The 27,483-nt window shown below is 43.0% G+C and overlaps 1 protein-coding gene across 1 annotated transcript in view; it reads left to right on the top strand.

Moving 5' to 3' along the window:
• LOC126483208 (CCHC-type zinc finger nucleic acid binding protein-like) overlaps positions 1-27,192 on the top strand; it is a 33,917-nt gene extending 6,725 nt beyond the window's left edge. Inside the window, exons 2-3 of the mRNA XM_050106598.1 lie at positions 4,048-4,193; positions 25,829-27,192. Of these exons, the coding sequence (XP_049962555.1) occupies positions 25,842-26,276 (435 nt within the window). The 5' untranslated portion in view covers positions 4,048-4,193; positions 25,829-25,841 and the 3' untranslated portion in view covers positions 26,277-27,192. The remainder of the gene's footprint in view (positions 1-4,047; positions 4,194-25,828) is intronic.
• Positions 27,193-27,483: the final 291 nt, after the last annotated feature.

Here is a 27,483-nt window from a genome sequence, read left to right as displayed (position 1 = left end):
TGTAAGTGCAATGAAAAATCAGTTTGTATCTGAATGCATGAAAAAATATTAGATTCAGTTGTCAGCATTCAAATTTCATTGTTATGTGAAAAGGAAAGTCTCCGCACTTTGAGGATGTAAAGAGAACATCTATAAATCATGATGCAGTTCAGGTATAATGGTGCAAAACAAATGTGTGCATCCACGTGCTTTATTTACTTCCTCTGACAAAACTTATTCATTTAATACAAAAATTGTAAGATCATAAGGCATTTTGTCAATTTATAATATTTGCTGTCCATAGTGACAGACATGAATTTAAAAAAAAGTTGCTGGTAAAAAGCAGTATCCAGAGGTTTAGTGGCAGTTAACAACTTGTAGCATTTGCATCTCAAGTTGTTTGAGGACTGTTAGGCTCTTCATTGGCAGCCATCATGGTGCACATCTACATCTACACATCAACTTGATTACTCTGCTGCTCACAGTAAAGTGCCTGGCAGAGGATTTAGTGAACCACATTCAAGCAGTCTCTGTACCGTTCCACTCTTGAATAGTGCACGGGAAAAACTAGCACTTTAATTTTTCTGTGCGAGCCCTGACTTCTATTATTTTATTGTGATCTTCATTTCTCCCTATGTAGGTGGGACCAACAGAATGTTTTAGCAATCTGAGCAGAAAACTAGTGATTGAAGTTCCATGAGAATATCCCGTCGCAATGAAAAACACCTTTGTTTTAATGATTGCCATTCTAACACACGTTTGTCAGTGGCACTATCTCCCCTACTTCACGGTAATAAAAAATTAACTGCCCTTCTTTCAACTTTTTCGATGTTATCCATCAGTACCACCTGATGCAGATTCCACACTGCACAGCAATATTCCAGCATACGGTGTACAAGTGTAGTGTAGTAGTCTACTTAGTAGACCTGTTGCACATCCTAAGTGTTCCGCCAATGAATTGCAGTATTTGATTTGTTCCACCCACAATGTTACATTGTTATCGTTCCAATTTAAGTTATTTGTAATTGTAATCCCCAAGTATTTAACTGAATTTACAGCCTTCAGGTTTGTGTGACTTATTGTGTAATCAAAATTTGGCGGATTTATTTTAGTGCTCATGTGAATAACTTAACACTTTTCTTTATTCAGGGTCAATTGCCACTTTTTGCACCATACAGATATTGTATCTAAATCATTTTGCAATTCGTTTTGGTCGCCTGATGATTTTACAAGATGGTAAATGACAGCATCATATGCAGACGATCTAAGAGGACTACTCAGATTGTCTCCAATGTCGTTAATATCGATTGGTAACAATAGAAGGCCTATAACACTTCCTTGGGGAGTGCCGGATATTACTAGGGTTGGAACTTTAATAGTGGAAACTATTTATTTACAGCTCGTACAAAATAGATACATGTTTCACAGTTTTACTGACCTTCAAAGTAGTCACCAGCATTGGGTATAACCCATAGCCAGCGATCTGGAAGTCGTGGGATATTCTTAGCAGTGCCAGTTGTGTTGACAGTTCGAGCGGCACAGTCTATTGCCTGATGAATTTGTAGTGTTTCTGAAGCAAATGCCGTGAAGTGTTTCCTTCAGTGTAGAAACAGTTGAACTTATGAGGGCTTAGGTCAGGGGAGGGCAGTAGTGGTATAGCACGTAGCAGCCCCATCAGTCAAACAAATCAGTAACAGCTTGCACTGTGTATGCTTGAGCTTTGCTCTGTAAAATGGTCAGGTCCTGCAGGAAGTGTCATCACTTTTGTCTCTAAGCTGGTCGTAGGTTGTGTTCCAAAAATGAACATGAGTACTATGTCTTGTGAGTCGGTGGTTGGTAAAACAATTCAGTTAATAGTTTAGTCAGATTGTCAAGTATAACCTTTGCCCGTACTAATTTGCAGAAACTATCTACTTAAATTTTACCACAAGGTAAACTACTTCTGACAGCAATAAATACGCCACCACCCACTGTATTTAATCTATCCTTTCTCAACATCGTTAGGTCATTTGAAAAAAATTTGGTTGAACTTATTTCTGGTTTTAGCCAGCTTTCTGTACCCATAACCATTTGAGTTTCAGTGCTTTCTATTAGGGCTTGGAGCTCTGGCTATTTCCCACCACAACTATGACAATTTAAAACTACAATACAGATTGTTGGTACAACTACCGTAGTGTGTTTTTCCTGCCCCCTTTTAGATTGATGCCCTTCCTGTGGTTTCCTGAGACCCTTTAACCCAAAAACTCGCCCAGTCCCTTCCACACAGCCCCCTCAATAGCCATGTAGTAGTTTCCTGTATGTAGTGTACTCTTGACCTATTAAGTGGAACCCGGAAACCCACCACTTGGTGGTGCAAGTCAAGAAATCTGCAGTGTACACAGTCACAGAACCCCCTGAGACTCTGATTCAGACCCTCCACTTGGCTCTGCACCAAAGGACTGCAGTCGGTTCTGTCAACGAAGCGGCAGATTGCAAGCTCTGCCTTAATCTTGCAAGCGAGACTGGCAGTCTTTACTGTTTCTGCTAACTGCCCGAAACCAGAGAGAATATCCTCCGATCCAAAGCAACACACATCAATGGTACTGACAAGGGCCACCACCTGCAGTTGGCTGCACTCTGTACTCTTCATGGCATCCGGAAGCACCCTTTCCACATCCGGAATGATTCCCCCCCTCCTTGGCAGTCTTATTCCTAAGGGGCCCTATTACATGCCTAACGTTGGAGCTCCCAATTACCAGCAAACCTACCTTCTGAATGCCCAGACCTTGCATGCCGAGAACCTTCCTCTGGAACAAGATGGATGACTTCATCTGGCTTAGAGACTTCATCAACCACAGATAACACCTGAAACATGTTTGTCAAACAAACCAGGGAGGCCGTACGATCGTACCCTCGGAAAGTCTTTCACTGCCTGCCATACTTTGGAATGAGTTCCCACATGACTATGGGTGAGGGGTCAACCTCAGTGCAGGCAGTACCTGGGGCGGCCACAGCAGTGGACCGATTGGGGGACACGTGGGACGTGCTAGACGTCCCTCCCTCCCATCCCTGTCTCTCTCTCTCTCTCTCTCTCTCTCTCTCTCTCTCTCTCTCTCTCTCTCTCTCTCTCTCTCTCTCTCCCCCCCCCCCCCCCCCCACCCCCCCCCCCCCTGACAGCAGCCTCAAGCTATGTGACTGAAGCCAACACCACCTGGAGCTCTGAATGGAGGGTCTCCAATTCACCTGTCATCTGTACGCACCAATCACAGTTCCTATCCAGTACTGAAGTTGCTCCTGTTTGTAGCTCATAAAAATAAGTAACAAACAAATGGTGTACCCACCTTATTAGTGGCAGGAAGTTGAGGTGCTCTCTAAGTATTATTGTTTGGAGTTTGAATATTTTACTGCTCTTCCTGATCTTATGTTTCACTATCCCCAAGTAAGTGTGTTGGTAAGTTTGTGAAGTGGCACTATGTACTCACAAAACTGACAGGCAAGTAGAAACACTCATCTGGAGTAAGAGCACTATGACTCAGGCAGCACAGCAAATCATGGTCAGACTGCATGAATGACTGCAAAGAGAGAGTGAATAGAGAAGGCTTGTCACCTTAGCTGTACTTTAACTTGGGGATGTGAGTGTTAATGGTGAGAAACCACCACTGTTTGTCCAATGTCTCTCACAAGGAAACCAGCACACATTAATCTGTGTCCCATTTGTCCATCCTTGCTCATATTGAATGGTGCAAGAGGCAACATACCCTGGCTAGTCTTGAGCTTGTAATAAATATAAGTGGAGCCTCACCAATTCTGTACTCCAGTTTCTCTATTATTTTTCCCAGAGAAAGGCCTTAGCAACCGTGGTGAAATAGTTTTGTTCATTTAAAGACAGTTATGTGACATGGCTCGGCACTCGCGAAACAGCTAAGTTAACTGACTCCAATTGGAGAGGTCTATGCATCATGTATATAATGTTCATTAGTTTTTATGATCTATGTTGAAATATAATTTTCACATATCACATAGTTTTGTATGAAGATGTTATGTTGGTTGTGTATTGTTTAACGCATATCTGTTGTTCATTTATTTCAGAGAGCAGGCTGTACTGGGAGTTGCTGTGTATTATTTTATTTGGTCATAAAAAGCAAATGACAGACTGAGTGGAGGTGAAACATCAACACACACTATTTCCAGTTGGAGTTACCAGTGAGGCACTGCAGGACATCCAGTTACAATAAGTAAGAAAAAAACATGCTCATAATTGAAGTTGGGGTACAAATATCTGCAAATAGAGCTTGTAAACTATTGGGTACTTCATTTTTCTGAAACTGTAGAATTCTTTAAAAAATCACCTTGCTAAATATGTGGGCGTGGTGATAGCAAACTGCCTGACATAATAGGAAAATAGCATTTCTGATTTACCATGAGAACCAAAATTTGTCGTTTAATCACAAGACTTAAATTTTACCAAATAGCTAATATGGAAGTGAAGCAAACCACTGGCATGTTATTTAAAATCATTGTAGAAGTGTAATACACTTACACATGCTAAAGAAATGTGACCACTGAGAAATTTTAATCTAGAGGATGGCAGTGATAAAACATACAAATCACTTCATTTAGCAAACATTGCATGTTAAAAGAGCAAGTTTGTAGAGGAGTAGTGCAGTTCATGAACAAAAATTTCTACTACTTTTGGACAAAACTACCAAATATAAGTTGAACTGGGAAGTGGAAAAAACAAACTGACAGTTTGTATTGCCCTGTTAGGAAATAAAACTATCAAAATGGCCAGATTTCCTTGGCAAATTAAGTTATATGGCCCAACTATGTTAATTGTTGTGTGCTACTTTCACCTCAGAGTTTTGAGAATTGCACTAGATTCTGAGATAGTTGTTAGACGAAAATGTTGATTTTTGTTCTCTGGAATGGCATAGAGCAAATGTGAGCCAGTAGTTTGCACAGGGACTCGCTGCACAGTCCCAACTGCAATTATAGGCAGCTGTAGCAGCAAATAAAGAAAACTGGTTAACCCGTCAGTCAAGTTCCAAAAGTACTAGCACTGTTGTTCTACAGTATTTCTCAAATGATTTTAAAGAAACTCAATAGTCAAAGTAGCCTCATACTGGCAGATTGAAATTAGGCAAGTATATGCAGAAATCTTGCATTGCTATTCTAGGTAAGATACTAAAGGTGGTGGTTTGCTTTCCTCCATCCTGTTATAAAGTGCGAAATATGTGTCTGTTTTGTGGATGCCTGGTGAGTATTTGTACAGTGTATTTTTGGGTTTGTGTTATTAAGGGAAAGGAGCAGTTGTAAACCGGTGCTAAAACATAGCCTACTAGGGATGGGAGAGACCAAAGGGTTAAAACTGATACGGTTATTTTAGTTCTGAATAAAGGATATTTTTCGTTTTGTCTTTCATTACTTTTTGTTAATAACTGTGTAAAAAGAACAAAATATTAATTGGCCATAGCAGTGCTAAAATTTGTGGTTCTCAAGAAACCTTCTGTAGAAAGTGAGTAATTTTTATTAGACAAATTTAGATCGCTTTGTAATAGAAAATGGGGAAAAGCAGTCATCCTAATTGAATGAGAAAGCTAACAGAAATGAGCAGCAGGCAGATGGGATAAGAATTGGTACAGCAAGGCTGAGACATTAATGTATCTGTTGCCATGTAGCATGGCCTATGGTACGCATGTACATATAGTGTGCCAAGCTTGCCCCCATGTGGTCAATATGGTGGTTTCTCACTGTCATCGGACGCCCATTGTATTAAAGAATGGCACAACTCCTCATCTTGGAAGTATTTTATGAAGTGTGTATCAATGAAGTACAGTGCCCCATTGGCTTCAAAAGATTAAAAACGGCAGCTACAACAAACTTTCGAGAATTTGTTCATAGTTAACTATTGAAATAGAAAGTAGCTGAGCTTGTAGCCCTTGAAAATGGACAGATTAACATGAAACAGTTCTTCAGTCTCGGTATAGTGAGTAGAAAAGAAAGTGTACTGACTCCCCTTGTTCAGGGGTTCCGCCACAAGATATCAGTTGCTCCGCTTGTGACCCATGGATGTATGTGTTACTACTGCAAAAATAGCACAAGTGCTCATCTGTTCATGAAATTTACAGTGTGGATTGGATTGAGCCTCTGTAAAGTTACACGGAACACACAGCATGTGTTTCAAACCTCTGTCTCGGTTCTTCTGTTGCTAATGTCGAGCAAACATCCGCATTTGGCTTACACATGATGTCAATGAAAGTTGACATTTATGTTAAGTTTCTACAGGAAGATAATGAAAGTTTTACAGAATTGTACTTGTGCAAGATGAGAGAGTCTATTACTGACAGATCATCACTGCAACTCGTGTACTCCATGATACCAAAACAGTGTTGCTGTACAGAAAATAGCTGAGACCCCATTGGATAATTATTGAGATATTCCAAAGGCATTGCCAGTAGTTAATCTTCGAAGTTGGGGAGTTCATTCAGAAGCAAAGCTGTTAGTTTTTATCGGCGAGAATGCTTCTCCATTTCATTAATGGTTTGTGAGACTGTATTTTTGTATACAAAGCATCACTGCAAAAATAAGTGCATCTGCCAAGTTGTTCATACATCTAATGAACAATCCCATTGATTTGCTACTTTTGAATCATTTTGCTTTAATTTTCTTGAAGAATTTTATTCCATTGGCTACTGAGTTACTGCAGGAATGGTCTTTCGTCTGTTTGTTGAAATGACTTTGGATCGGAGTGAGTGGAAGTTAACTTGGGGGCAAACTTTCAATTCTGCAAAAGTATCTTGTCAGTAAAAATTGTAGTTGTCATCATCAAAAAGTAAATCAGTGTTATTACATCAACTGTTTCTTATGCACTTTATGGCATGAATATCACCTGAAAATGCCCATATTCTTCTGGTTTCATCTACTACATTTGATAGAAAGCAGGTATCTATTTTTTATGTCAGTAATTTGTAGCCATTGCCAGACATTTTTATTCAGTTCACTACTGCAAGAAGAGAATGCAGTATGTTTCATTCCAGCTTGCTTTGACTGGTTAATTACTTGATTCAGTATATGTAAGAAGTCACTAGGAGTGGCCTTGAGACTTGTATGTACAGCAACAGGTTGAATCTTATTATGCAACAGAGCTTAAACGTGAACACTAGCAAGTGATTTGCAAGGTTATTATTACAGTCCTCCAGAATATATTCCCCTAAATCGAAGAAACCACCAACTTCCTGTGAAGTGTTCCTGAAGTGTAACTTTTCTTGGAGCTTAACTTTACCTAGAATCAGCACACCTTTGTTTTCTTCATGTTCTTCCCGAAAATAATCCTTAATTGCTTCCACAGCATGTGTGTTAATTCTACATGAGCATTTGAGATCATTTGCTAAATTTCAGGGACTTGTTTCAGAATGCTGTTGCAACAATCTGTACTTCAGACAACGTTTCTGTCCATTGGGCTACTTAATTTTTAAGAGCATGCTCTTGAGAAGAAACTCATTATCATGCCACATTCCTTTGTTGTTTTTCAATTGGTATTTCCTTAACATAGTGGCAAGTACAATTTCTGTTTGTTACTGACCGTGAGTTTACAGTGGTCTAAGACATTTGACTAAGCCATCTTATGCTTTTCATTCGAGAGATACATACACATGAGATTGATTTCAGCATTCCCTGTTCTTAATTTGTTAAATAACTGCAAAGCTTCCTGTTTCTTGCTCTTAGAGTTTGTTGTTAACGTAATCACTGCTCCGTCTCATAACTAATCCATTCCCTACAGTTTCCTCAACAGAATTCCCCCAGGGGGTCCACAACTCTTTCGTGGATACGTGCGTGGCGAGCACGGGGCCCCGAGCCATTGCAGCCTTCTTTCTCTCCCGGGCTGCATTTCCTTTCCCTTCCCCTCCTTTCCCCTCCATACCCCTTTCCCCTCGCCCTCTCCTCTCCCTCTATTGGTGTCCTTGCTTATGTTGGCCCCCGCTATCCTCCTGGTTCTGTTGGTTTTACACTCTGGCTTTGTTGCGTAATCATCTCCTCCTTTTGGCATTCCTTGGTCCCCCTCTGGGGTTTGACCTCCATTCCAAAATTTCTCTTCCGTAGTGTGAGCCATTTGGGGAAGAGCACCTTACCTAGTGTCTCCGACGTGTGCCCTCCTAGTATATTCCACCTTTTCTTCTACGTCGTTGTCTGATGCTAGGGTGCATAGCCAGCACGGTAGCCAGCCCGTGTGGTGGGGTCGCTATGTACCCTTTTGGTTGAGCCCCCTGAACACACAGGGATCACACTTCTGATACCTGAGCTGTGACCTCCTCATGCATGCCTTGGAGTGGTTGCTCGTCATCCTGGAGCATCGGAACTCCCGGCAATGGCCGCCGTGCCAGACGGCCCTTGCTGTGGCTGGGTGGCGCCCGTGAGGAGAGCCCCTGATCGGAGTGGGTGGTATCAGGGCGGACGCTATGCCGATGAAACGCATAAGGGTCCAAACCTCTGGCCGCTCTTCTGCGGCCGTCTCTCTGCGTGGTACTGATTCCTCAAGTGCTGCTTCTCTTGCCCCTTCGGCCTTCCCTTCCGTGGCTACCCCCTGGGAGGAGGGTCAGGCCCGTCGTCTAGGGGCAAAACCTTTCCCCCGTTATCTAGTTTGCACCAGGACTGATGGAGATACTTTCACCAGTGTCAAACCTTTATTCTTTGTGGAACACATTGAAGACAAGTTCGGCGAAGTGGACTCCCTGAGCAAGATGCGGTCGGGTTCATTACTGATAAAAACTGCTTCGGCTGCCCAATCTGCGGCCCTTCGTGCCTGTACCCATCTTGGCACAATTCCCGTGTCCATTACCCCTCACCAGTCTCTAAATATGGTACAAGGTGTGATTTTTCACAGAGACCTCATCCTTCAAACTGATGAGGAACTTCGGGACAATCTCGGACGGCGGGGTGTTCACTTTGTTCGGCGTGTTCAGAAGGGTCCTAAAGATAATCGTATTGATACTGGTGCCTTTATCCTGGCCTTTGAAGGGGATACCCTTCCTGAGAAAGTTAAGATTATGGTCTATCGCTGTGATGTGAAGCCGTACATCCCACCTCCTATGCGGTGTTTTAAGTGCTTGCGTTTTGGCCACATGTCTTCTCGCTGTACCCAGGACCCTCTCTGTGGTGACTGTGGACGTCCACTCCATGAGGGGAGTCCCTGTGTTCCCCCTCCTGTATGTGTAAATTGTCATGGTAGTCGTTCTCCACGTTCAGCAGATTGCCCAGTCTATAAGAAAGAAAAAAAGATACAGGAGTATAAGTCTCTTGATCGTTTAAGCTACACAGAGGCCCGTAAGAAATATGCACGATTGCACCCTGTGTCCATGACATCTAGTTACGCCTTGGTTACATCTTCATCCCTTCCTCCCCCTTCCTTACCCCCGTCCCGGACCCCTCTCCTTCCCCCCTCCCCTGCGGCTCCCACACCTTCTCCTCTGGGCGCCGCTCCCCCTCCCCAGCCGGAGAAGTGTCCCACTCCTTCGGCGTCTGCCGGTCAAGGGCGCCTCTCCCGGGATGCCCCTTCCCGGCACCTTCCAGGTCAAAGGTCTGCTGCAGCGCGGCGACCGCGAGAGCCGCGGTCTATCGGCCCCCAGGTCGCCCGGTCTCTTTCTGTTCCTGATCTTGCTGCAGCTGGCTCCATTATGCCACACAGCCCTCCTCGATCTCAGCCTGAAAAGAAGAAGAAACATAAGTCCCGGGACAAAGAGCCTCTGGTGTCACCGGAGGTCCCTTCCCCGGCTTCACAACCGGATTCTGACCTGTCGTTTATGGATGTCGCCCCCTCCTTGTCGGTGACGGGTGGGGACCCGGCGGTATGACTGGATTTAGCGTGTTCAGCCCTCATTTAAACCATCGTTCTGTGGTTCTCCAATGGAATTGTAATGGCTACTATCGTCACCTTCCGGAATTGAAATCCCTTCTTTCGTCCTACTCAGCAGCTTGTGTGGTTCTCCAGGAATCTCATTTTACTGATGCTCACTCACCGACCCTCCGTGGGTTCCGTGTTTTCTGTCGAAATCGGGTCGGACCCTTGCGGGCTTCTGGTGGCGTTTGTACGTTGGTCCGTACAGACATTGCTAGCACGTGGATTCCTCTCCAAACTACATTGGAAGCAGTTGCTGTTAGGGTCCACTTAGACTCTGCAGTCACAGTATGCAATCTTTATCTCCCTCCTGACAGGACTCTTACACCTGCTGCCTTAACCACCCTTCTTCAGCAACTTCCTCCTCCCTTCCTCCTCCTTGGGGATTTTAATGCTCATCATCCTTTGTGGGGCAGTGCCTTTCCATCTAGACGAGGTCTTCTTATCGACCAATTTATTGCAGACCACGACCTGTGCCTTCTTAATGATGGCTCCCCTACTCATTTCAGTGCTGGTCATGGTACCTTTTCTGCCATTGATCTTTCTCTTTCTTCTCCCTCTCTCCTCCCTTCATTACACTGGTCGCCACACGACGACCTTTGTGATAGTGACCATTTCCCGTTGATTATCACGCTCCCTTCCCGCTCCCCGATGGAGAGGTTACCTCGTTGGTCTTTCCACCGCGCCGATTGGCCTCTATATACTGCACAGGTCGAGTTTTCTCCCTCTTTGTCGGGTTGTATTGATGACGTCCTACGTGACGTGTCTGACGCGATTGTTCGCGCTGCTAACCTTGCTGTCCCGCGCTCATCTGGACAATTTCGTCGTCGGCAAGTCCCGTGGTGGAGTACGGCCATTGCCATTGCCATCCGTGATCGCCGTCGAGCTTTGCAACACTTTAAGAGGCACCCATCTGTAGCCAGCCTTTCTACCTTTAAGCGCCTTCGCGCTAAAGCCCGTTATTTAATCAAACAGAGCAAGCGGATATGTTGGGAACGATTCGTTTCTTCCCTTGGTTCCACTGTCCCTCTGTCACGGGTATGGGCTACACTTCGCTCTCTCCAAGGTTGCCATCGGCAGTCCACCCTCCCAGGCCTTCACCTCCCAGATGGCATTTGTACGGACCCATTAGTTCTCGCAGAACATCTTGCGACCCATTTTGCTGTGGCATCAGCGTCGGCCTCCTATCCAGCTGCTTTCCTTCATCAAAAACAGCAGGCTGAAGCTGTCACCTTATGTTTCACCACTTGTGAGTCAGAATCTTACAACGAACCTTTCACTGAATGGGAATTTCTTTCTGCTCTATCTGCTTCTCATGATACGGCTCCTGGCCCAGATTCCATTCATAACCAGCTGCTTCAACATCTCAGTGCTCCACAACGGCACCATCTTCTTCGGGTGTTTAACCGTATCTGGCTCCAGGGTGACTTCCCTTCTCAGTGGAGGGATAGCATTGTGGTTCCTGTCCTTAAGCCTGGTCAGAACCCCCTATCTGTTGACAGCTATCGGCCAATTAGTTTGACCAATGTTGGTTGTAAGTTACTTGAACGGCTGGTAGCCCGTCGGCTCACTTGGGTCCTCGAATCTCGGGATCTATTGTCCCCTTACCAGTGTGGCTTTCGAGAGGGACGATCTCCAATCGATCATTTGCTTCGCTTGGAATCCGCAGTTCGGCAGGCTTTTTCCCAGCGCCGCCATTTGGTTGCAGTGTTTTTTGACCTTCGCAAGGCCTATGACACGGCCTGGCGCCATCACATCTTACTAACCCTTCATCAGTGGGGTCTTCGGGTCCCACTCCCGATTTTTATCCGCCAGTTCCTGATCCATCGGTCATTCAGAGTTCGAGTTGGTACTGCTTTTAGTTCTCCACGGACCCAGGAGACGGGCATCCCACAGGGTTCGGTCTTGAGTGTCCTTCTTTTCCTCATTGCTATCGATGGACTTGTGGCCTCTGTCGGTCCCTTGGTCGCCCCTGCCCTGTATGTGGATGATTTCTGCATTTGGGTTAGTTCTTCCTCGATGCCATCTGCAGAACGGCAGCTCCAGGTGGCTATACGGCGTGCCTCTGCATGGACCCTCTCCCACGGGTTTCAATTCTCTCCTTTAAAATCGCGGGTGGTCCACTTCTGTCGCCGTACTACGGTCCACCCTGATCCAGAGCTCTATCTCGCTGCACAAAGATTGCCTGTGGTTCCACAGTTTCGTTTCCTAGGTCTTCTTTTCGACAACAAGCTCACTTGGCTGCCCCATATCAGACTCCTGAAGGTAGGATGTTTCCGTAAACTCAATGTCCTTCGCTTTCTTGCCCACTCCTCCTGGGGTGCGGACCGTTCCCTCCTCCTCCGTCTTTATCGTGCTCTAGTTCTGTCACGTTTGGACTATGGTTGTCAAGTTTATGGTTCAGCTGCTCCTTCCACGCTGCACGTGCTGGATCCAGTCCACCATCGTGGTATCCGTTTGGCCACCGGTGCCTTCCCTACTAGCCCTGTTGATAGTCTCCTGGTTGAAGCTGGGATCCCCCCTCTTTCTGTTCGGCGGTCCCAGCTTCTGGTGTCTTATGCCCTTACTATCCGTTCTTCTCCCGCTCATCCTTCCTATTCTATCCTATTCCCAGACCATAGACGTCGCCCGCCTGACTCCCGCCCTCGGGCGGGTTTACCGGTTGGGCTGCGCCTTGCGTCTCTTACCCGTGATTTTCGGCTTCCTTCTTTGTCCTGTCTTCCTCGCTCCCTCCCCTCCACCCCTCCTTGGTTAGTTCCTCGGCCTCGAATTCGGATGGATCTCCGCCGCGGTCCGAAAGATTCCATCCCCCCGGTGGTGTTCCGTTCCTTTTTCCGCCAAATTTTATGGGAGTTTCGGGATGCTGTTGTTTTTTACACTGATGGCTCTAAATCTGCTGATCATGTTGGGTATGCCTTCACGTCCTTTGTTGGAACGGAAAATCATCTACTGCCACCCTCATGTGGGGTGTTTACTGCGGAATTGATGGCAATTTCCCGGGCCCTTACCTTTATTAAACAATCCCAACACAACCGCGTTTTGTTATGTACGGACTCGATGAGTGGCCTTCTTGCTATTGACCGGTGTTTTTCGCGCCATCCCTTGGTCTCTGCCATCCATGACCATCTCGCTGATCTTCACCGTGCTGCTTGTTCCATTGACTTCCTATGGGTCCCGGGCCATGTGGGTATCCCGGGTAATGAGCTCGCTGATCGTTTGGCTGGGGGAGCAGTTACTTACCCCCCGTTTTCTGTAACCCCTCCTGCAGCGGATTTACGGCTTCACATCAAATCCCACTTTGCACAGTCATGGGCCAATTCTTGGGAGGCTACTCCACTGTCTAATAAACTTCGTGCCATTAAGGTGAATACAGGCCCATGGCGTTCTTCCTTTAGCCTCTCCCGCAAGGACTCGACCACACTGTGTCGTCTCCGCATTGGCCATACCAGGCTGACCCATGGTTTCCTTTTGCGTGATGAGCCACCCCCGCTATGTGGTTGTGGGGCCTTCCAGTCAGTGGCCCACATTTTGGTTGAATGCCCCCTTCTTTTGGCTCTGCGTGCTAAGTACAGACTCCCCCACACTTTACCTTTGATGTTGGCTGACGATTCCCGGATGGTCTCTCTGGTTCTAGGTTTCCTCCGGGAGAGTGGTTTTTATTCTCAGTTTTAAAGTTTTTAATCTCCCTCTGGTGTTGGGGCAGGGCGGTGAGTGTTTGGGTGTCTCCCACTGTAGGCAGTGTTCAGAGATTCCCGATTCACCTCCCTGACCGGAATCCTCTTTTCTTTCCCTTTTACTCTGTTTTTACCCCTTCTTTTTAAGGCTTGGTTAGTTTTTCTATTCCCATACATACTTTCTGCATTATAGCAGTTGTACCTTTTAAGTCACAGGTGGTCTTGCCTATGCTGTTTCAGCATAGTGTTGGGTTCGTTCTCTAGCCAACTTCCCTCATTTGTTTTTACTAATGACAACGTGACTGCCCTTTTATGTTTCCCCTTTATCCGTTTTATTTTTCTGACTATACTGAGATGTCCCGTTAGCAGAATGGAGTCTATTTGAAACAAGGGACTGATGACCTTGCTGTTTGGTCCCTTTAACCTCAATCAACCAACCAACCAACCAACCTCAACAGAATACACTGGACTGACAGACGTCGCAACTGCGTCTTATTTAATGCCGGATTTCAGGCAAGGGTAGTACATGTCCCCTTACAGCCTTGTCAAGTTGGGGGGTCTTGGTGGACATGCCAGAAGACATGGCTGAGGTTTTAACTGAACACTTTTTTTATTGTCACCACATCATTCAGATAAGCTCCTGTCAGGTGTTCTGTAGGACTGCGGAGATGAGGAAGCTCAATTTCTTCTTGCATAATGGGGAAGTCTACAACCTCCCTGTGGAAAGTGGAATCAGCTTTGTCTGTAGCCAGTGACATTGCTCCAGGACCTGGTGAGATCCATTATGCCATGCTTTGTCGTCTGTGCCCTGAAGCAAAAGGACAGCTCCTTTCTTGTGTGTCAGATTTTGTTTGATGGAGAGTACCCATGATTTGGAAGGAGGCAATATTAATTTCATTCTGGAAACCAGGCAAGGACCGAACTGCTCCTAACAGTTACCGGAGTGTAGCTCTTACCGTTTGTATGGTTAAGACTCTTGGATGCTCATTTAACCACCACGTCATCTGGCTGCTAGCGTCCCGAGGTCACCTGAGCTGCTCCCAGTGTGGTTTCAGGCATTGTCGTTCCACTCTTGGCAACTTGATTCTACTGGAGTCAGCGATACAAGAGCCCTTCTTACGCTGAAACCATTTGGTTTGTGTTTTGTGACCTCAAAAAAACATAAAACACTACTTGGATGTACAACATCCTTCGTCAACTTCATTATTGGAGACTACGTGGATGCCTGCCACTTCTTATCCAATCCTTTCTTGAGGACCAGCATTTTCAATATCGTATTGACGATGGTATTTCTGACTGCTTTGTTCAAAAGAATAGTGTTGTCCCCCCCTCTCAGTAGTAGCCTACTCCTCTTGAATGGCATCAAGGGGGCTGCCGGGCTTAACGTTCCCATTCATCAACAAATCGGTCGCCGTCAAGTGTGTCGTGTCCTCACTTCATGACACTGCGTAGAGATTTGGAATTTAAACCAGGATATTAGCACAAAGACTGGTGATCAGGACCTTTATGCCACCACATCCCCCCTCCCCCCCCCTCCCCCCCTGCCCCTCCTTCCCAGTCACATACTGACGAAAATTTTCAACCACTAGGTTTTGATGAGCATACCTCAGAGTAGAGTGCCTCCCCACAAGCGCGTCTGCAACATGCTTCTGCACAAGCATCTTTTTGCAATGTTGCCTATGGAAGTGGGTTTAAAGGAACTCATCAGTAATAAAGATTCTTTTGAATCTTGCAGCCTCATACGAGAGCTTAATTTTTACTGAATTTTTTTTCCAGTAGCGGTCATGATATTCATCATTAAGTAAACTATCCCACAAAAGAGGAATAGTTTGCAATGCAAAATGTGCTCACTGTGTGTGTGTGTGTGTGTGTGTGTGTGTGTGTGTGTGTGTCAGAATCATTTATGGGAACCACACTACTTGGCAGCAGCCGCCTTGCTGGTGGAAATGGGGAACTCGGCAGCCCCACACACAATTCCTAGCCACAGCTGTCTGTGCACTTCATCATGGATTTGAGCAAATTGTGGAGATCGTAGGATTCTTTACATTATCCAGCTGACAGCTGCTGTCACAGTTAATCAGATTTTCTGTCATGGATTCTTTAATAATGAAGTTCCAAAAGATGTGGCTGTGGTCAAAATTATTCTTTCCTCGTACCCCATTGAATATCCAGTGGAGGTGCATTGTTTAGCAATAGCTTGGTAGCAAAAGGAGAATGCAGCATTGACGTATGATGTAGTGTTCTTTCACAGTGCATGCGAACTGATCTACGTAAGCCATACCACAATAGCAAGGTATTTTGTAAATTTCAACCTTTGACAATAACATTGTTATGCATGTTGACAGTTTCAGATGGTGGGTGGAAAATCAGTTCCACTTGAAAATTGCAGAGGGGTTCTTGCTATTCTAAATGGAGTACTGCCAACAAAAGGAAGAAAAGCTAAGAGAGTTTGCTGTCGTGCACTCCTCTTTACCCACTTCCTCATTCTTGATTTAACTGGTAGTGCCAGGTTAATTTGTCAGGTAGAATATCCAATTTCTCTCAACTCTGACTTTAGATGGGCGATCTCATTAGGCAAATTATCTGTATCTGAGGCTGTGAGGTAGGTGTACAAGTGTTTCAAGCATACTCGTTGTTTGACAGATGATAACTTGATTGTAAAGATATCAATGTATGTGGACTTAAGATAAACTGAATGCCCCCAGAGAGACTCGTTTGTCTGTCTCCTAAACACCTAGGAAAGGCAGATAGCTGTCTTTCTCTAATTTCATAGTGAACTGGATATTCTTATGGCTGGAGTTGAGATGCTATAAAAACTCCATTAATTGATCTTCTGTACGAGGCAACATTGTGAAAAAATTGTCCAAATCTCCAAAATATGGTTGAAGGACTGCTAATAGGTGCTCTGCCCCTAGTTCATAAAAAGGTTGGCTGCCAACAAGACAGAGGGCTACCGATGACAATATTGTCAGTCTGCTAAAAATATTTATGGCTTGAAAATTTCTTTGAACCTCAATGCACCGGGAAATTTTAAAATCTTACACAAAGAGGGAGTATTTTGTCACATGATTAATTTACTTTATCTGCTTCATTGTAAAAGCTGCTACAGTTATTTTCAATGACCAGTGTAATAGATATTCATGAAAAGAGAATTTGTTGGTGTTTACAACAACATAATTAAATCCCCACGCGGTGTCCCCTTGCACCCACCCTGTCTCCCCTCCCTTGGGAGTTCTTAAAGGTCAGTTTGGTTTTGCAAACAAAGATTTTTTTAGCTTGCTTTGTAAACTGACAATAAAAATGTTATTTTTCTTTAAAAAATTGCTTGCAAATTAAGGTGCATCTTATAGTCTGTACATCAGTTAACTGTTTGACAGTTTTTGTAACAATGTTAAACAAAAACATGTCTTCATGTAGCATACATTAACTTGTCGTATCTGCATTGGTTGTTTAGTAATACCTTCTCAGGATTGCATCACAATGCAACTGTATTAACAACTTAGTTAGGTGGATTTCTGCAACTTTTGGTAAAAGAAGCAAAATTTCGTGCAGCAGTAAGAGAAATGTAGGTGTTACTCAGTATTAATCCTTGATGACACTTCTGACAGAAAAACAAAAAGTTTGGCAAAAATAAACCGCAGTGGGACCTGGTTGATAACAGTTGAACCACAGTCATATTTTTAGCAATGTATTAAGTGATGGGGTGAGCTGGGTCACATCAGCTGTTGGCTGAATTGCCCACTATCATCTGCACATTAACTGAATCCTTAACCATCACATGCAGTAGAAGCTTCGGCTCATGTATCTTAACACCTTCTTCCAGTCTTTCAGACTTTCCAAGGAAGACTTGGCTGCGTTAATAAGTCAGGGTGTATACGAACCGGGAAAAACTCGGGAATTTTTTAGACTGACAGGTAAGAATCGATATTCTAACAAACGATATTACTCTATCCCACTACTGCAGAATAATACTGCAACAATAAAACGTGTACGAGAAAAAAATATGAAAATAAAACATAAATTGCAAAGGAAATGTGCCATATACAACAACAAAACACAGTGCTCATACAAACGTTTGCCAACAGCAAAATGTGTCAAAGGTGTTAGGAAGACTATGCAATGCTTCATAACAACAAAATGTCTCCGATGAGCGTGACGACACAACGGTTTAACTAGATTCATTATAGCAGTCAAGAGCGGGCTCATGCGCATGTGCAGTTGAGTGGCGGGGCAAGCCGATGTATCTGACCCGAATGACAATTGCGGGGTGAGGAGGGGGTGCCAAATTCATATTCTTGAGAAGAAAAAAATCATGTTTCACAAAGAGCCTAGCATCCAGTGGTCTGATTACTCATGATTTTGAAACATATCCCTGTTGGTTTTTGAACGCACTCTGTAAGTTGATTTCTGAATGAATCATAAGTTAATTTTTGAATGCGTGCCTAGTGTGGGCCTACGTGATGTCTGTCAGGGGAATCCCCGTCGCATCTAGAAATAAACTTTCCTGCAAGCAAAAGGGGACCGGGTTCTACGAGCTGAGCGGAGTAAAGCCGAACGAGTGAACGCCGACCGCTGTCTATGTGGTTGATTGGGTTTGGAATGATCAGCTATGTTATAATTACTAGCGAAATCCATAGTCAGACTACCAGAGTGGAAATAAACGACTAACAGGAATAACCGATAAGAAAGATTACGTATTATCTTCTCGGTGTATCCAAGAAAATGAAATTTTGTCAGAAAATTTTTGGCCATATCGCTACACTTGTAAGGGCAAGTTGTACAGCCCCCTTCTAGCAGCCGCTTAACTTCTATTCTGGGGTAGCGCGGAAAGTGGTTTGTACGAACGTAACGACACCTAACCGGAGAATAATCAGGGATAACTAAACCGGTGATTCTGGCAGGGTTAGTGAAGTTAACCAGCGACTAAATTTTGACAAAGGCAGGAATAGTTCCAGAATTACTCATGACAAGATTGTTTGTTAGAACGAGGAAGGAGAAGAAACTGGGACATCACACCAATTAGGGAAGAATATGACGATTCCAAATTTAAGTAAAAATCTTGTACTACTACTTTTCGATCTCATGCTCGAGAAACTGGGGCGTATGAATGAAATATGAAACTATTTGCTTGTAGTAGGCCTAATAGGCATTTTATGTTGGTCTTAGTGAATTATATTCTGTCGTGTTATAAAAATGACCATTTGTGCAAAAACAGCCTCGTTTATTTGGTGTGTGTTACAATTTCTGCAGTGTTAGAAAGACCTATTTTGTTTTATCTAGCAGACAGTGACAAAATAAACTTAATCGGATCGAGAAACCATACCAGTCATGGGTAGTATTTGTATTAACAGCTTACGCAGTATTAGACAACAATATTTCGCCCTATTTTCTTTTACGACATAACATAAGATCTTTTAATGTTTTACGCATATGAACATACGGGCTTCCTGCATCATCGTAGCTGCCAAAGTGCGGTAGCGCCTGTTACCTGGCGCTCTGACGACTGCTGAAACGAACCTATTTCTAACAGGTCGCGGGAAAATATTGCGAATAGTGGTTTGAAAAAGTTACTTTCAAAGCAAATTTCCTCTTTCGCAAGTGGAACTGTGTGAGAATGTGCGATGAATTCCTTAAATCACAGAGCGTTTGATGACGAGCCATTAGAAGTATTTCGAGCCCAGATCAGACAATCGTGTCGTTATTATGAGCAAATTGATCTAGTGCTACGGGAAGCTCTCGCTCCTCTGCGGTAGCTAATTTATTTGTGGAAAACTTTGAGAACAAGTCACGGGACTCGGCTAAAAGTTTTACTGGCACATTTGTGTGATGTATCTTAAAGTGTAACACGGGCAAGAAAAATCGACATTATATATGAAAACTTAGCTTCTGTTGCAGCTTATTAACCTCAGAGACCAATGTTGTACGTGAAAGCTTTGCTTTTCTTGTAGCAACACTATGTATATTAATTTAAAACATTAACTTTTCCTGTTTGTGTATCCGTGCTACTTAACAGTGATGTTGCTATTAGCGGACTACATCACGTCTCCTACGCTCTGAATATCCGCTGTCATCGGCTGGCGGGATCACGTGACATGAGCAATGACTCGCTTAGAAAAGCGTATCGCAATCTCTATTACATGGTTCGGAAAGTAACATGCCGTGTTTGGTGGGATTCGAATTTATACTTTCGTGATACGAAAATATACATTGTACATATTGCTGGAAAAAAAAACCTTTCCAAAAGGGGTTTTCTTCCCTGAGTTTTGTTTTTTAAAGTGCTGGGAAATTCTACACCCATGTATAAAAACATAACCATTCGAAGAATTGATAAGTTTTACAGTTCCGACGGAAAATATACTGTCACTTAATAACACGGAAAAAGTGTGTTTTCATCCAGGAGAAAGTGTATTTTTAACCGGGAAATCCGGGAATTTTTTCCCTTGTCCACGTATACACCCTGTAAGTGTTTCCTGATTAGTGACATACATGAAGACACCAGTAGTCCATCAACTGAAAGAGGAGAAAGAGGTATTCCAAACACGAAAATGAGAAGGTGTGATGAGTGCTATTTGTTGCTAGGCTTCATGAAAAACAGCCACTGGTGGTGAATGTCTGCAGTGTGTAATTAACCGTTTTAGCTGCTGATAGCATGAAGCGTGACAGTTTACTCACGTTGAAACCAAACATCCTGAATGAATGGGAAACCAAAGTATTTGTTTTAGGAAACGGTGCTTCATTGTCTGCCTAGAACCTTGCTAAAATGAAGAATGTGACTTTTAAGTCCATTTTAGCTTCATACAGATTTCTGGTAGGATTGCTCAATGCAAGAAATAACACTGAGTTGCAGAAACTCAGTTTTTACCAACAGCAGTGGATATAGCATCAACAATGTTTGGTGACTCATTTACCCAACAGATGAAAAGTATTCCTGTCATTAATGACACAATGCATGGAAGAATTTGACATTTATGATTATATTCTCAAGCAGTTATCAGTAAATTGCGTAACAACTATTTTTTCACTTCATATGGACAAAGCTACTGATAATCACAAAGATGCTCATTTGATTGCTTCTGAGAGTTCCATTGACAAGTTGGAGAAGAATTGCTGTTCTATGGACTGATACTGAAAACTTATAACATTTTTAAAATCAAAATTGTGTATCACGGAGGAAGTGCTTCAGAGTATGCATAGATGGAGGTTATTGATTCTTTTAAATTTATTTACTTGTCTAGTTCTGTAGGACTAAACTGAGGAGCGAATGTCAGTCTGGAGTTAATGGTGATTTATTTGAAAGTTAAAGCTTTAGCTCCAGATTCACTATGGACTCACTGCTTCAAAAGGCTCCGATCACTAAAGAACTTGTGCATCCCTTCATGAAGTCCTGCAGATGTTACAGAAAAGTTAATAATATTAAGATAGAATCTATAAATTCAAGGCTTTTTTAAGTGCTAAGTGAGGGGGATGGGTGCTGAACACACTCAGTTGCTCTTTTTTTAGTAATGCTCGATGGCTTTAAGGTGCAAAGTACTAAAAAGAATGTTTGAATGGGAAAGTGAGATAGTCTGTTTCATAAAGGGGAAAAGTTGCTCTTCGGCAGACTGCCTTAGTAATGGAGATTTTATATTGAAAATGGCTAACATTTTTGAGAAACTGAATATTCTTAACACTTCATTCAAGGTGATCAGGCAACTGTTCTGTTTTGAAATGAAAAGTGAGGGTTTTAATAGTTCATAAAGAAATTTTAGCTGCGGTAAAACCGAATGGAAAGTGGTGTGCTCGGTAGAGCCCCCTGGCTCTAGTGTCACTGTTGGAGGACATAAATAAATCAATATTTCCAAGGTAGATAAAAGCCTGCCTTCTTTATTATCTTGCAACACTAGTATTTCAGTGATGGTTTTGATAGATTTAATTGGGTTACAAATTCATTGAAAAATGCTTCCGCACTGTCATGTCAAATACAAAATCAGCTACTACTAATTGATATCACCTTGTGGTACTTCATTGTAGAGTGGTACTTGAAAATGACCAAAGGTTGAAATTGACCAATCAAATACATACAGCCTGCCTGGATCACGTTTTCAGCATTAAAACATGTTGCTGCTGTGGACCTCCACAAAAAATATTTACACAGATCAAAAGTTTTGATCACCCCGGTTCCCAGAACTCCTGAAGATAGTGTGGATATTGTACCACAGACAGTCCCTTTGACTGTTCAGAGATGTCACTAAACCCGCCCAACGATGCAAACAACCATACATGAACAGTGCCTAAGACGGAGGGGGTCCAACAGCCGATCAGTTCCAGTCATTCCACCAGGAAGGAGGTACATGGCTCATGTTGTCTGTAGTTCAACCATGTCTAGATGGTCAATACCGCGGTTTGATCATGTCCGCATTGTTACTTTGTGCCAGGAAGGGCTCTCAACATGGGAAGTGTCGAGGCGTCTGAGTGAAGCAAAGTGATGTTGTTCGGACATGGAGGAGATACAGAGAGGGAGACAGGAACTGACGATGACATGCCTCGCTCAGGCTGCCCATGGGCTACTACTGCAATGGATGACCGCTACCTGCAGATTATGGCTCGGAGGAAACCTGACAGCAACGCCACCATGTTAAATAATGCTTTTCATGCAGCCACAGGACTTCGTGTTAAGACTCAAACTGTGCGCAATAGGCTGCATGATGCGCAACTTGACTCCTGACCTCCATGGCGAGGTCCATCTTTGCAACGACGACACCATGCAGTGTGGTTCAGATGGACCCAACAACATGCCGAATGGACCACTCTGGATTGGCATCGTGTTCTCTTCACCGATGAATGTCGCATATGCCTTCAACCAGAAAATCGTCGGAGACGTGTTTGGAGGCAATCCGGTCAGGCTGAACCCCTCGGACCTACTATCCAGCGAGTGCAGCAAGTTGGAGGTTCCCTGCTGTTTTGGCGTGGCATTATGTGGGGCCGACGTATGCTGCTGGTGCTCATGGAAGGCACCATAACGGCTGTATGATACATGAATGCCATCCTCCGACCAATAGTGCAACCATATCGGCAGCGTATTGGCGAGGCATTTGTCTTCATGGACAAATCACGCCCCCATCGTGCACATCTTGTCAATGACTTCCTTCAGGATAACATCGCTCAACTAGTGGCCAGCATGTTCTCCAGACATGAACCCTATCAAACGTGCCTGGGATAGATGGAAAAGGCTGTTTATGGACGATGTGACCCACCAACCACTCTGAGGGGTCTACGCCAAATTGCTGCTGAGGAGAGGGACAATCTGGACCAACAGTGCCTTGATGAATTTGTGGATATTATGCCACGACAAATACAGGCTTGCATCCATGCATCAATGCAAGTGGACCTGCTACTGGGTATTAGAGGTATCGGTGTGTACAGAAATCTGGACAACCACTTCTGAAGGTCTCGCTTGTAATAAGACAGTCATCCGTGCTTGCTGTCTTCTTGTGCTTCGTACAGTATCATCTGTCCTCTATCAAAATATACCCTGGATTAATAGAGTAAAGAGAAATTTTAAGGTCATGGTTTTTAATGCTTTAGGTGTTCTACTTATTGGTAGTCATCCCTTTCCTCACCACCACGGTACAGCACAGGTAAGTTTCATACAACAATTAGAAACAGTGTGTCCTTCTTTTGAATGTTCAACTCGAGCATTGCATTGGCTGGAAATTCTTGTACCAAGGCGTTGTCTCTTTATGTGCAACTTGAGCATCCATCGTACTCTCCAGATATCGATCCTCCAGGCTTCTTTCTATTCCCTTGACTCAAACTCGTTTTGAAAGGAAAGAGATTTGACAGGATTCCTGACATCCAACGAAACATGATGCTGCTTTTGAACATATCACAGAGGAAGACTTCTTGCAAAGTTCCCATGACATGTATACATAGCTTAGCGGTGCATAGTTATGGGAGGTGACTATTTCGAAGGACAGTAATGTAACTAGTTCATAGTTCATCTACATTAATGTTACAGGACTATTCACCGAACTTTGTCAGAGGTTGTACATGCACTGACTTTGTTTTACGGTTGCATTATGGTGCAGACACTATAACGTAAAGTGACAACTGGCTCCGAGCATAAACATAATAGAATTTTTTCTGGAAGAGAGAAGGGGACTGCTGTGGGGAAACAAGCCCTCTTAAAGGGCAGCTGCCCTTGTTTCAAGTTTCTACAGAGGTGGAATTTGACGAATCGAACTGTGTGATGGACCAAGATTAGTTTCTTAACTAATTTGAAAACAAAAAAAAAGAGAACAGTGAACAGCGCAGAGCATTTGGTAATGAATACCATGTAATTGCTTGTTAATATTGTCAGTGTCCAACGATGTAGTTCAGGCCAGACCTCTACCAGTACGTGATACAACCACAGTTCAGAACACCTGCCACCTAACACTGCCATGTTTAAGTGCCCGTTTTTTTTTTATCAACTTTTGAACTTTCGCTAGCAGACACATGGTTCTTTGTTCTAACAGGCTAGGTCCCCCTGCTGAGTACTATGTCGCATTCTGTGGTGTGTCTGTTGTACAACCATTCACTCAGAATCGGTGTGACACCAAAGCAAAGCCCACTGACACATTGTTGCATTCATGCACTTTTTAAGTTGCAAACTCATTGTTACACACAGTCTTGAGAAATTGTGCTTCACTTGATGATTTACAGTAACGGTAGTCAAAACTGGAACATTCTCGTTTTTTATATTCATACGCAGAAAATAAAACTATTTCTGATACAGTAAATCATCTGGGTAGAGTTTTGAAATAGCATTTATTAGATAATTTTGCGTTTTAAGGAAGAATTTGCATCTAGTGCTAGAAATTGTGCAGGTATTGAAGAACTGTGACAGGTCAGTAGTACTTAGAGTGGAATTCCATTCATCTGAGCCTTGGGTACTGAAATATTGAAATGAATTTACATGTAGCAGACATACAAAAATTGTAATAAAATGATTGATTAATGCCAGTCCTTGTGTGAAAAATGTAAATAGAAATTTCAGGTATTTTTAGATGTAATGGTAGGCATGAAATTTGTATTCTGTTAACTGCAGTTACTACTAAGGCTGATACCATAATTGCAGAAGGTCGTCAGGTACATAAAACCAGCAGTCATTAAATGCAAGAGGTAATGATAAGTTTTAATTATCATCTTGTAAAAAAAAATCACATAATAAATTTTCTTTCCCAGGTACATTTTTGCAGTCCTGGTATGCACTGAAATCTCTGTGCTAAAGTACCACAACAAAACACTACATGAGCTAAATCAAAAGGGTATAGCCTATTAATAAAGTTAAGTATTATGGTGTTATTAGTTTCCTGCATTTGAAGGGGAAAATGCTTCAACAATCTTATGTTGAGTTGGTGAAAGTGTACAGCAACAAGAACACATCATAATATGGCATATGCTTATGGCATGGTCATAATAGTCTAAATGGTGAAGAACAAAGTGGCAGACTCCATCTCTGGAGAATGGTAATCATTAGAGAAGTGTAGGCCCTACCAAACAAAGGCAGCAGTGGAAATGTTACAGCTGTCAGGCAAGTCCAAATGACGTCTTCAACCACCTGATCTCTTATGTATGAGATTTGGGTGTATCACCAAGACACAAAAAAGATAAAGACCCAACCATCATCAGCCAAGGTAATGAAGTGTGGTTTTTAGGCCTGCTGTGGCATGGTGCTAATAGATTGCAAAGTGAAAGCTGTCATGGGTAACTGCCCCAAATGTGTTTCCTCAAAGACAATGCCCCTGCGCATTCTGTATGGGTCACAGTCACACTTGCTGCTGCTGCTGCTGCTGCTGCTGGCTATCAAATTTTTCTGTCCACCTCCCCAATATTTTCCAGTATAACACCAAATATCATCTTCATCCATCCCAGATGCACTAAACATTGCATGCAGGAATTCCCAGAATGAAGATATGGTGATTTTTTAGGTGAAATGTTTCGTGAACAACCAAAATATAGAATTGTACAAGAAAGTGCGGTCAGGGTAGGATGTCACACTGAAAGCTGCATACGTAGAGGTATAGCAATTCTGGAGTTCCATGGTCGCAGTTTTTTTGGATGTTGATTTAACTTTGACTTCCCCTTTTATTTAGAACTGAAACAATAATAATAATAATAAATTATTATTATTATTTTACCTTTTGGGTCATATTTCTGAAAAATAATTGTGGGGAGAGTGTGTGCTGACAGCAAAGAATTACTAAATGCTTTGCTTATTAATACTGTTTAGTACTGTGATTTTACTGTATAGGTAAATTTACTTTCATGGTTGCTGTTTTAGGAGATCGTGAGGTATGAGTTCAAGCGTGTGCTACCGCTGCAATCGGGCAGGACATTTTGCTCGTGATTGCCCAGAAGGTGGATCCGGTGGTGGAGGATATGAGCGCCGTGGATCCAGCAATCAACAGAAATGCTACAAATGCAACCGGTTTGGCCATTTTGCTCGTGAGTGCAAGGAGGAGCAGGACCGCTGCTACCGGTGCAATGGTGTTGGTCACATTGCCCGTGATTGCCAGCAGAGTCCCAGTGAACCATCTTGCTACAACTGCAATAAAACTGGGCATATTGCACGTGAGTGCCCAGATTCTGCTTCATCTGGCCCCTCTTGTTACAACTGCAGTAAAACTGGGCATATTGCCCGTGACTGTCCTACTGGTGGCAGTAAGGCTTGTTATAAGTGTGGGAAAACAGGTCACATAAGCCGTGACTGTGACCAAGATACAAACTAGAGCTACCTCTAATTTGCATTATTCTGAATTTTCTTTGCACTCAGATTTACAGCAGTTGAATTTTTCAGAGGTAATAATAAACGATTTGTCATATGGTCCAGCCATCGGCTTAGTAGGGTAGAATTTGTCAAGACTGGCCCATTTTTGAATGAAGCATTTTATGTTCTTGTAGTGGAGTAAGTGCCTTGGGGTGCAGTCAGTTTTCTCCATTGCAAGTTAGTTTTGATGTTGTAGAAAATCTACATAAGCAGGTGAACCAAGTTAAAGATTTTAAAGCTAAAAGTTAAAGCCTATTTGGTGCACTGATGTCATTGATGTGAAATAAGTATATTGTCAGTTGTCTGCAGCTAGAAATAGCTGCTAAAAAGTCGGCACTCTTTCATCAAAATTTTACTTTTACTCCTATTTCTACATTATATAGACAAAAAGGCAGGCAAAATGCTTTGAGTTAGTGGCAGAGGCTAGTTTTGTATTTGGATGTTAACAAACCTGTCTGGTGATGCCTTCTAAGGAGAGTGAGTGGCAAACAATTGGAAAAACAGAAATTATTGTCTATTGCTTTTATTTTCCATGTTACTTGTGTGACAGTCTTAAAGCTTGTCTAAATCATTACTCAGTGAATAGGAAAGAAATAATACAAATTGTTTAAATATTATTCTCTTGGAAGAGAGTTTTGTCTCCATGTGATGTTAATAAAGAGCTTCACAGCAAAATGTATGTTTTAATGTAACAGTTTGTCAACCAAAAGGGAGATCTCAGTCCTGATGAGTGTAGCAAAGTCTCATTTATATCCAACAGTGGAGTGCCATGAAACTGAAAATCGAGCAACAGTAGCATCAGTCATTAATCAACACACTCTGTATTCATAGTGTGATGTGTGTGAATATCTCCATTAAATTTCCACTGGTTGTATGAATTGCGATCTTTTCCCACATTTTAACCCTCTCCTTACCTAATTTGTTGTAATGTGTGTCATTAACGATGTTTTTAGCTTAGATTCTTTATGTAGATAATTTTTGGCCAAGCTGCTTCCTTAGCTATCAAATGCAGTCATATAAAGTAAGTTTTCAGAGTTAGTATTCATTTTCTTAGTAGTGTCATGGAATATAAGGCATAATCATGCATATTTGCAATACTTCTTTTTTTGTAGATAACTGAATTCTTCTCCCCAGGGTCCCCTCCTGTCAACTTACTGTGTTCCATTATG

This window comes from Schistocerca serialis, chromosome 1 (genome assembly GCF_023864345.2).
Source record: "Schistocerca serialis cubense isolate TAMUIC-IGC-003099 chromosome 1, iqSchSeri2.2, whole genome shotgun sequence".
In the NCBI taxonomy this organism is placed as follows: Eukaryota; Metazoa; Arthropoda; class Insecta; order Orthoptera; family Acrididae; genus Schistocerca; species Schistocerca serialis.
This window is presented reverse-complemented; position numbering and strand designations above follow the sequence as displayed.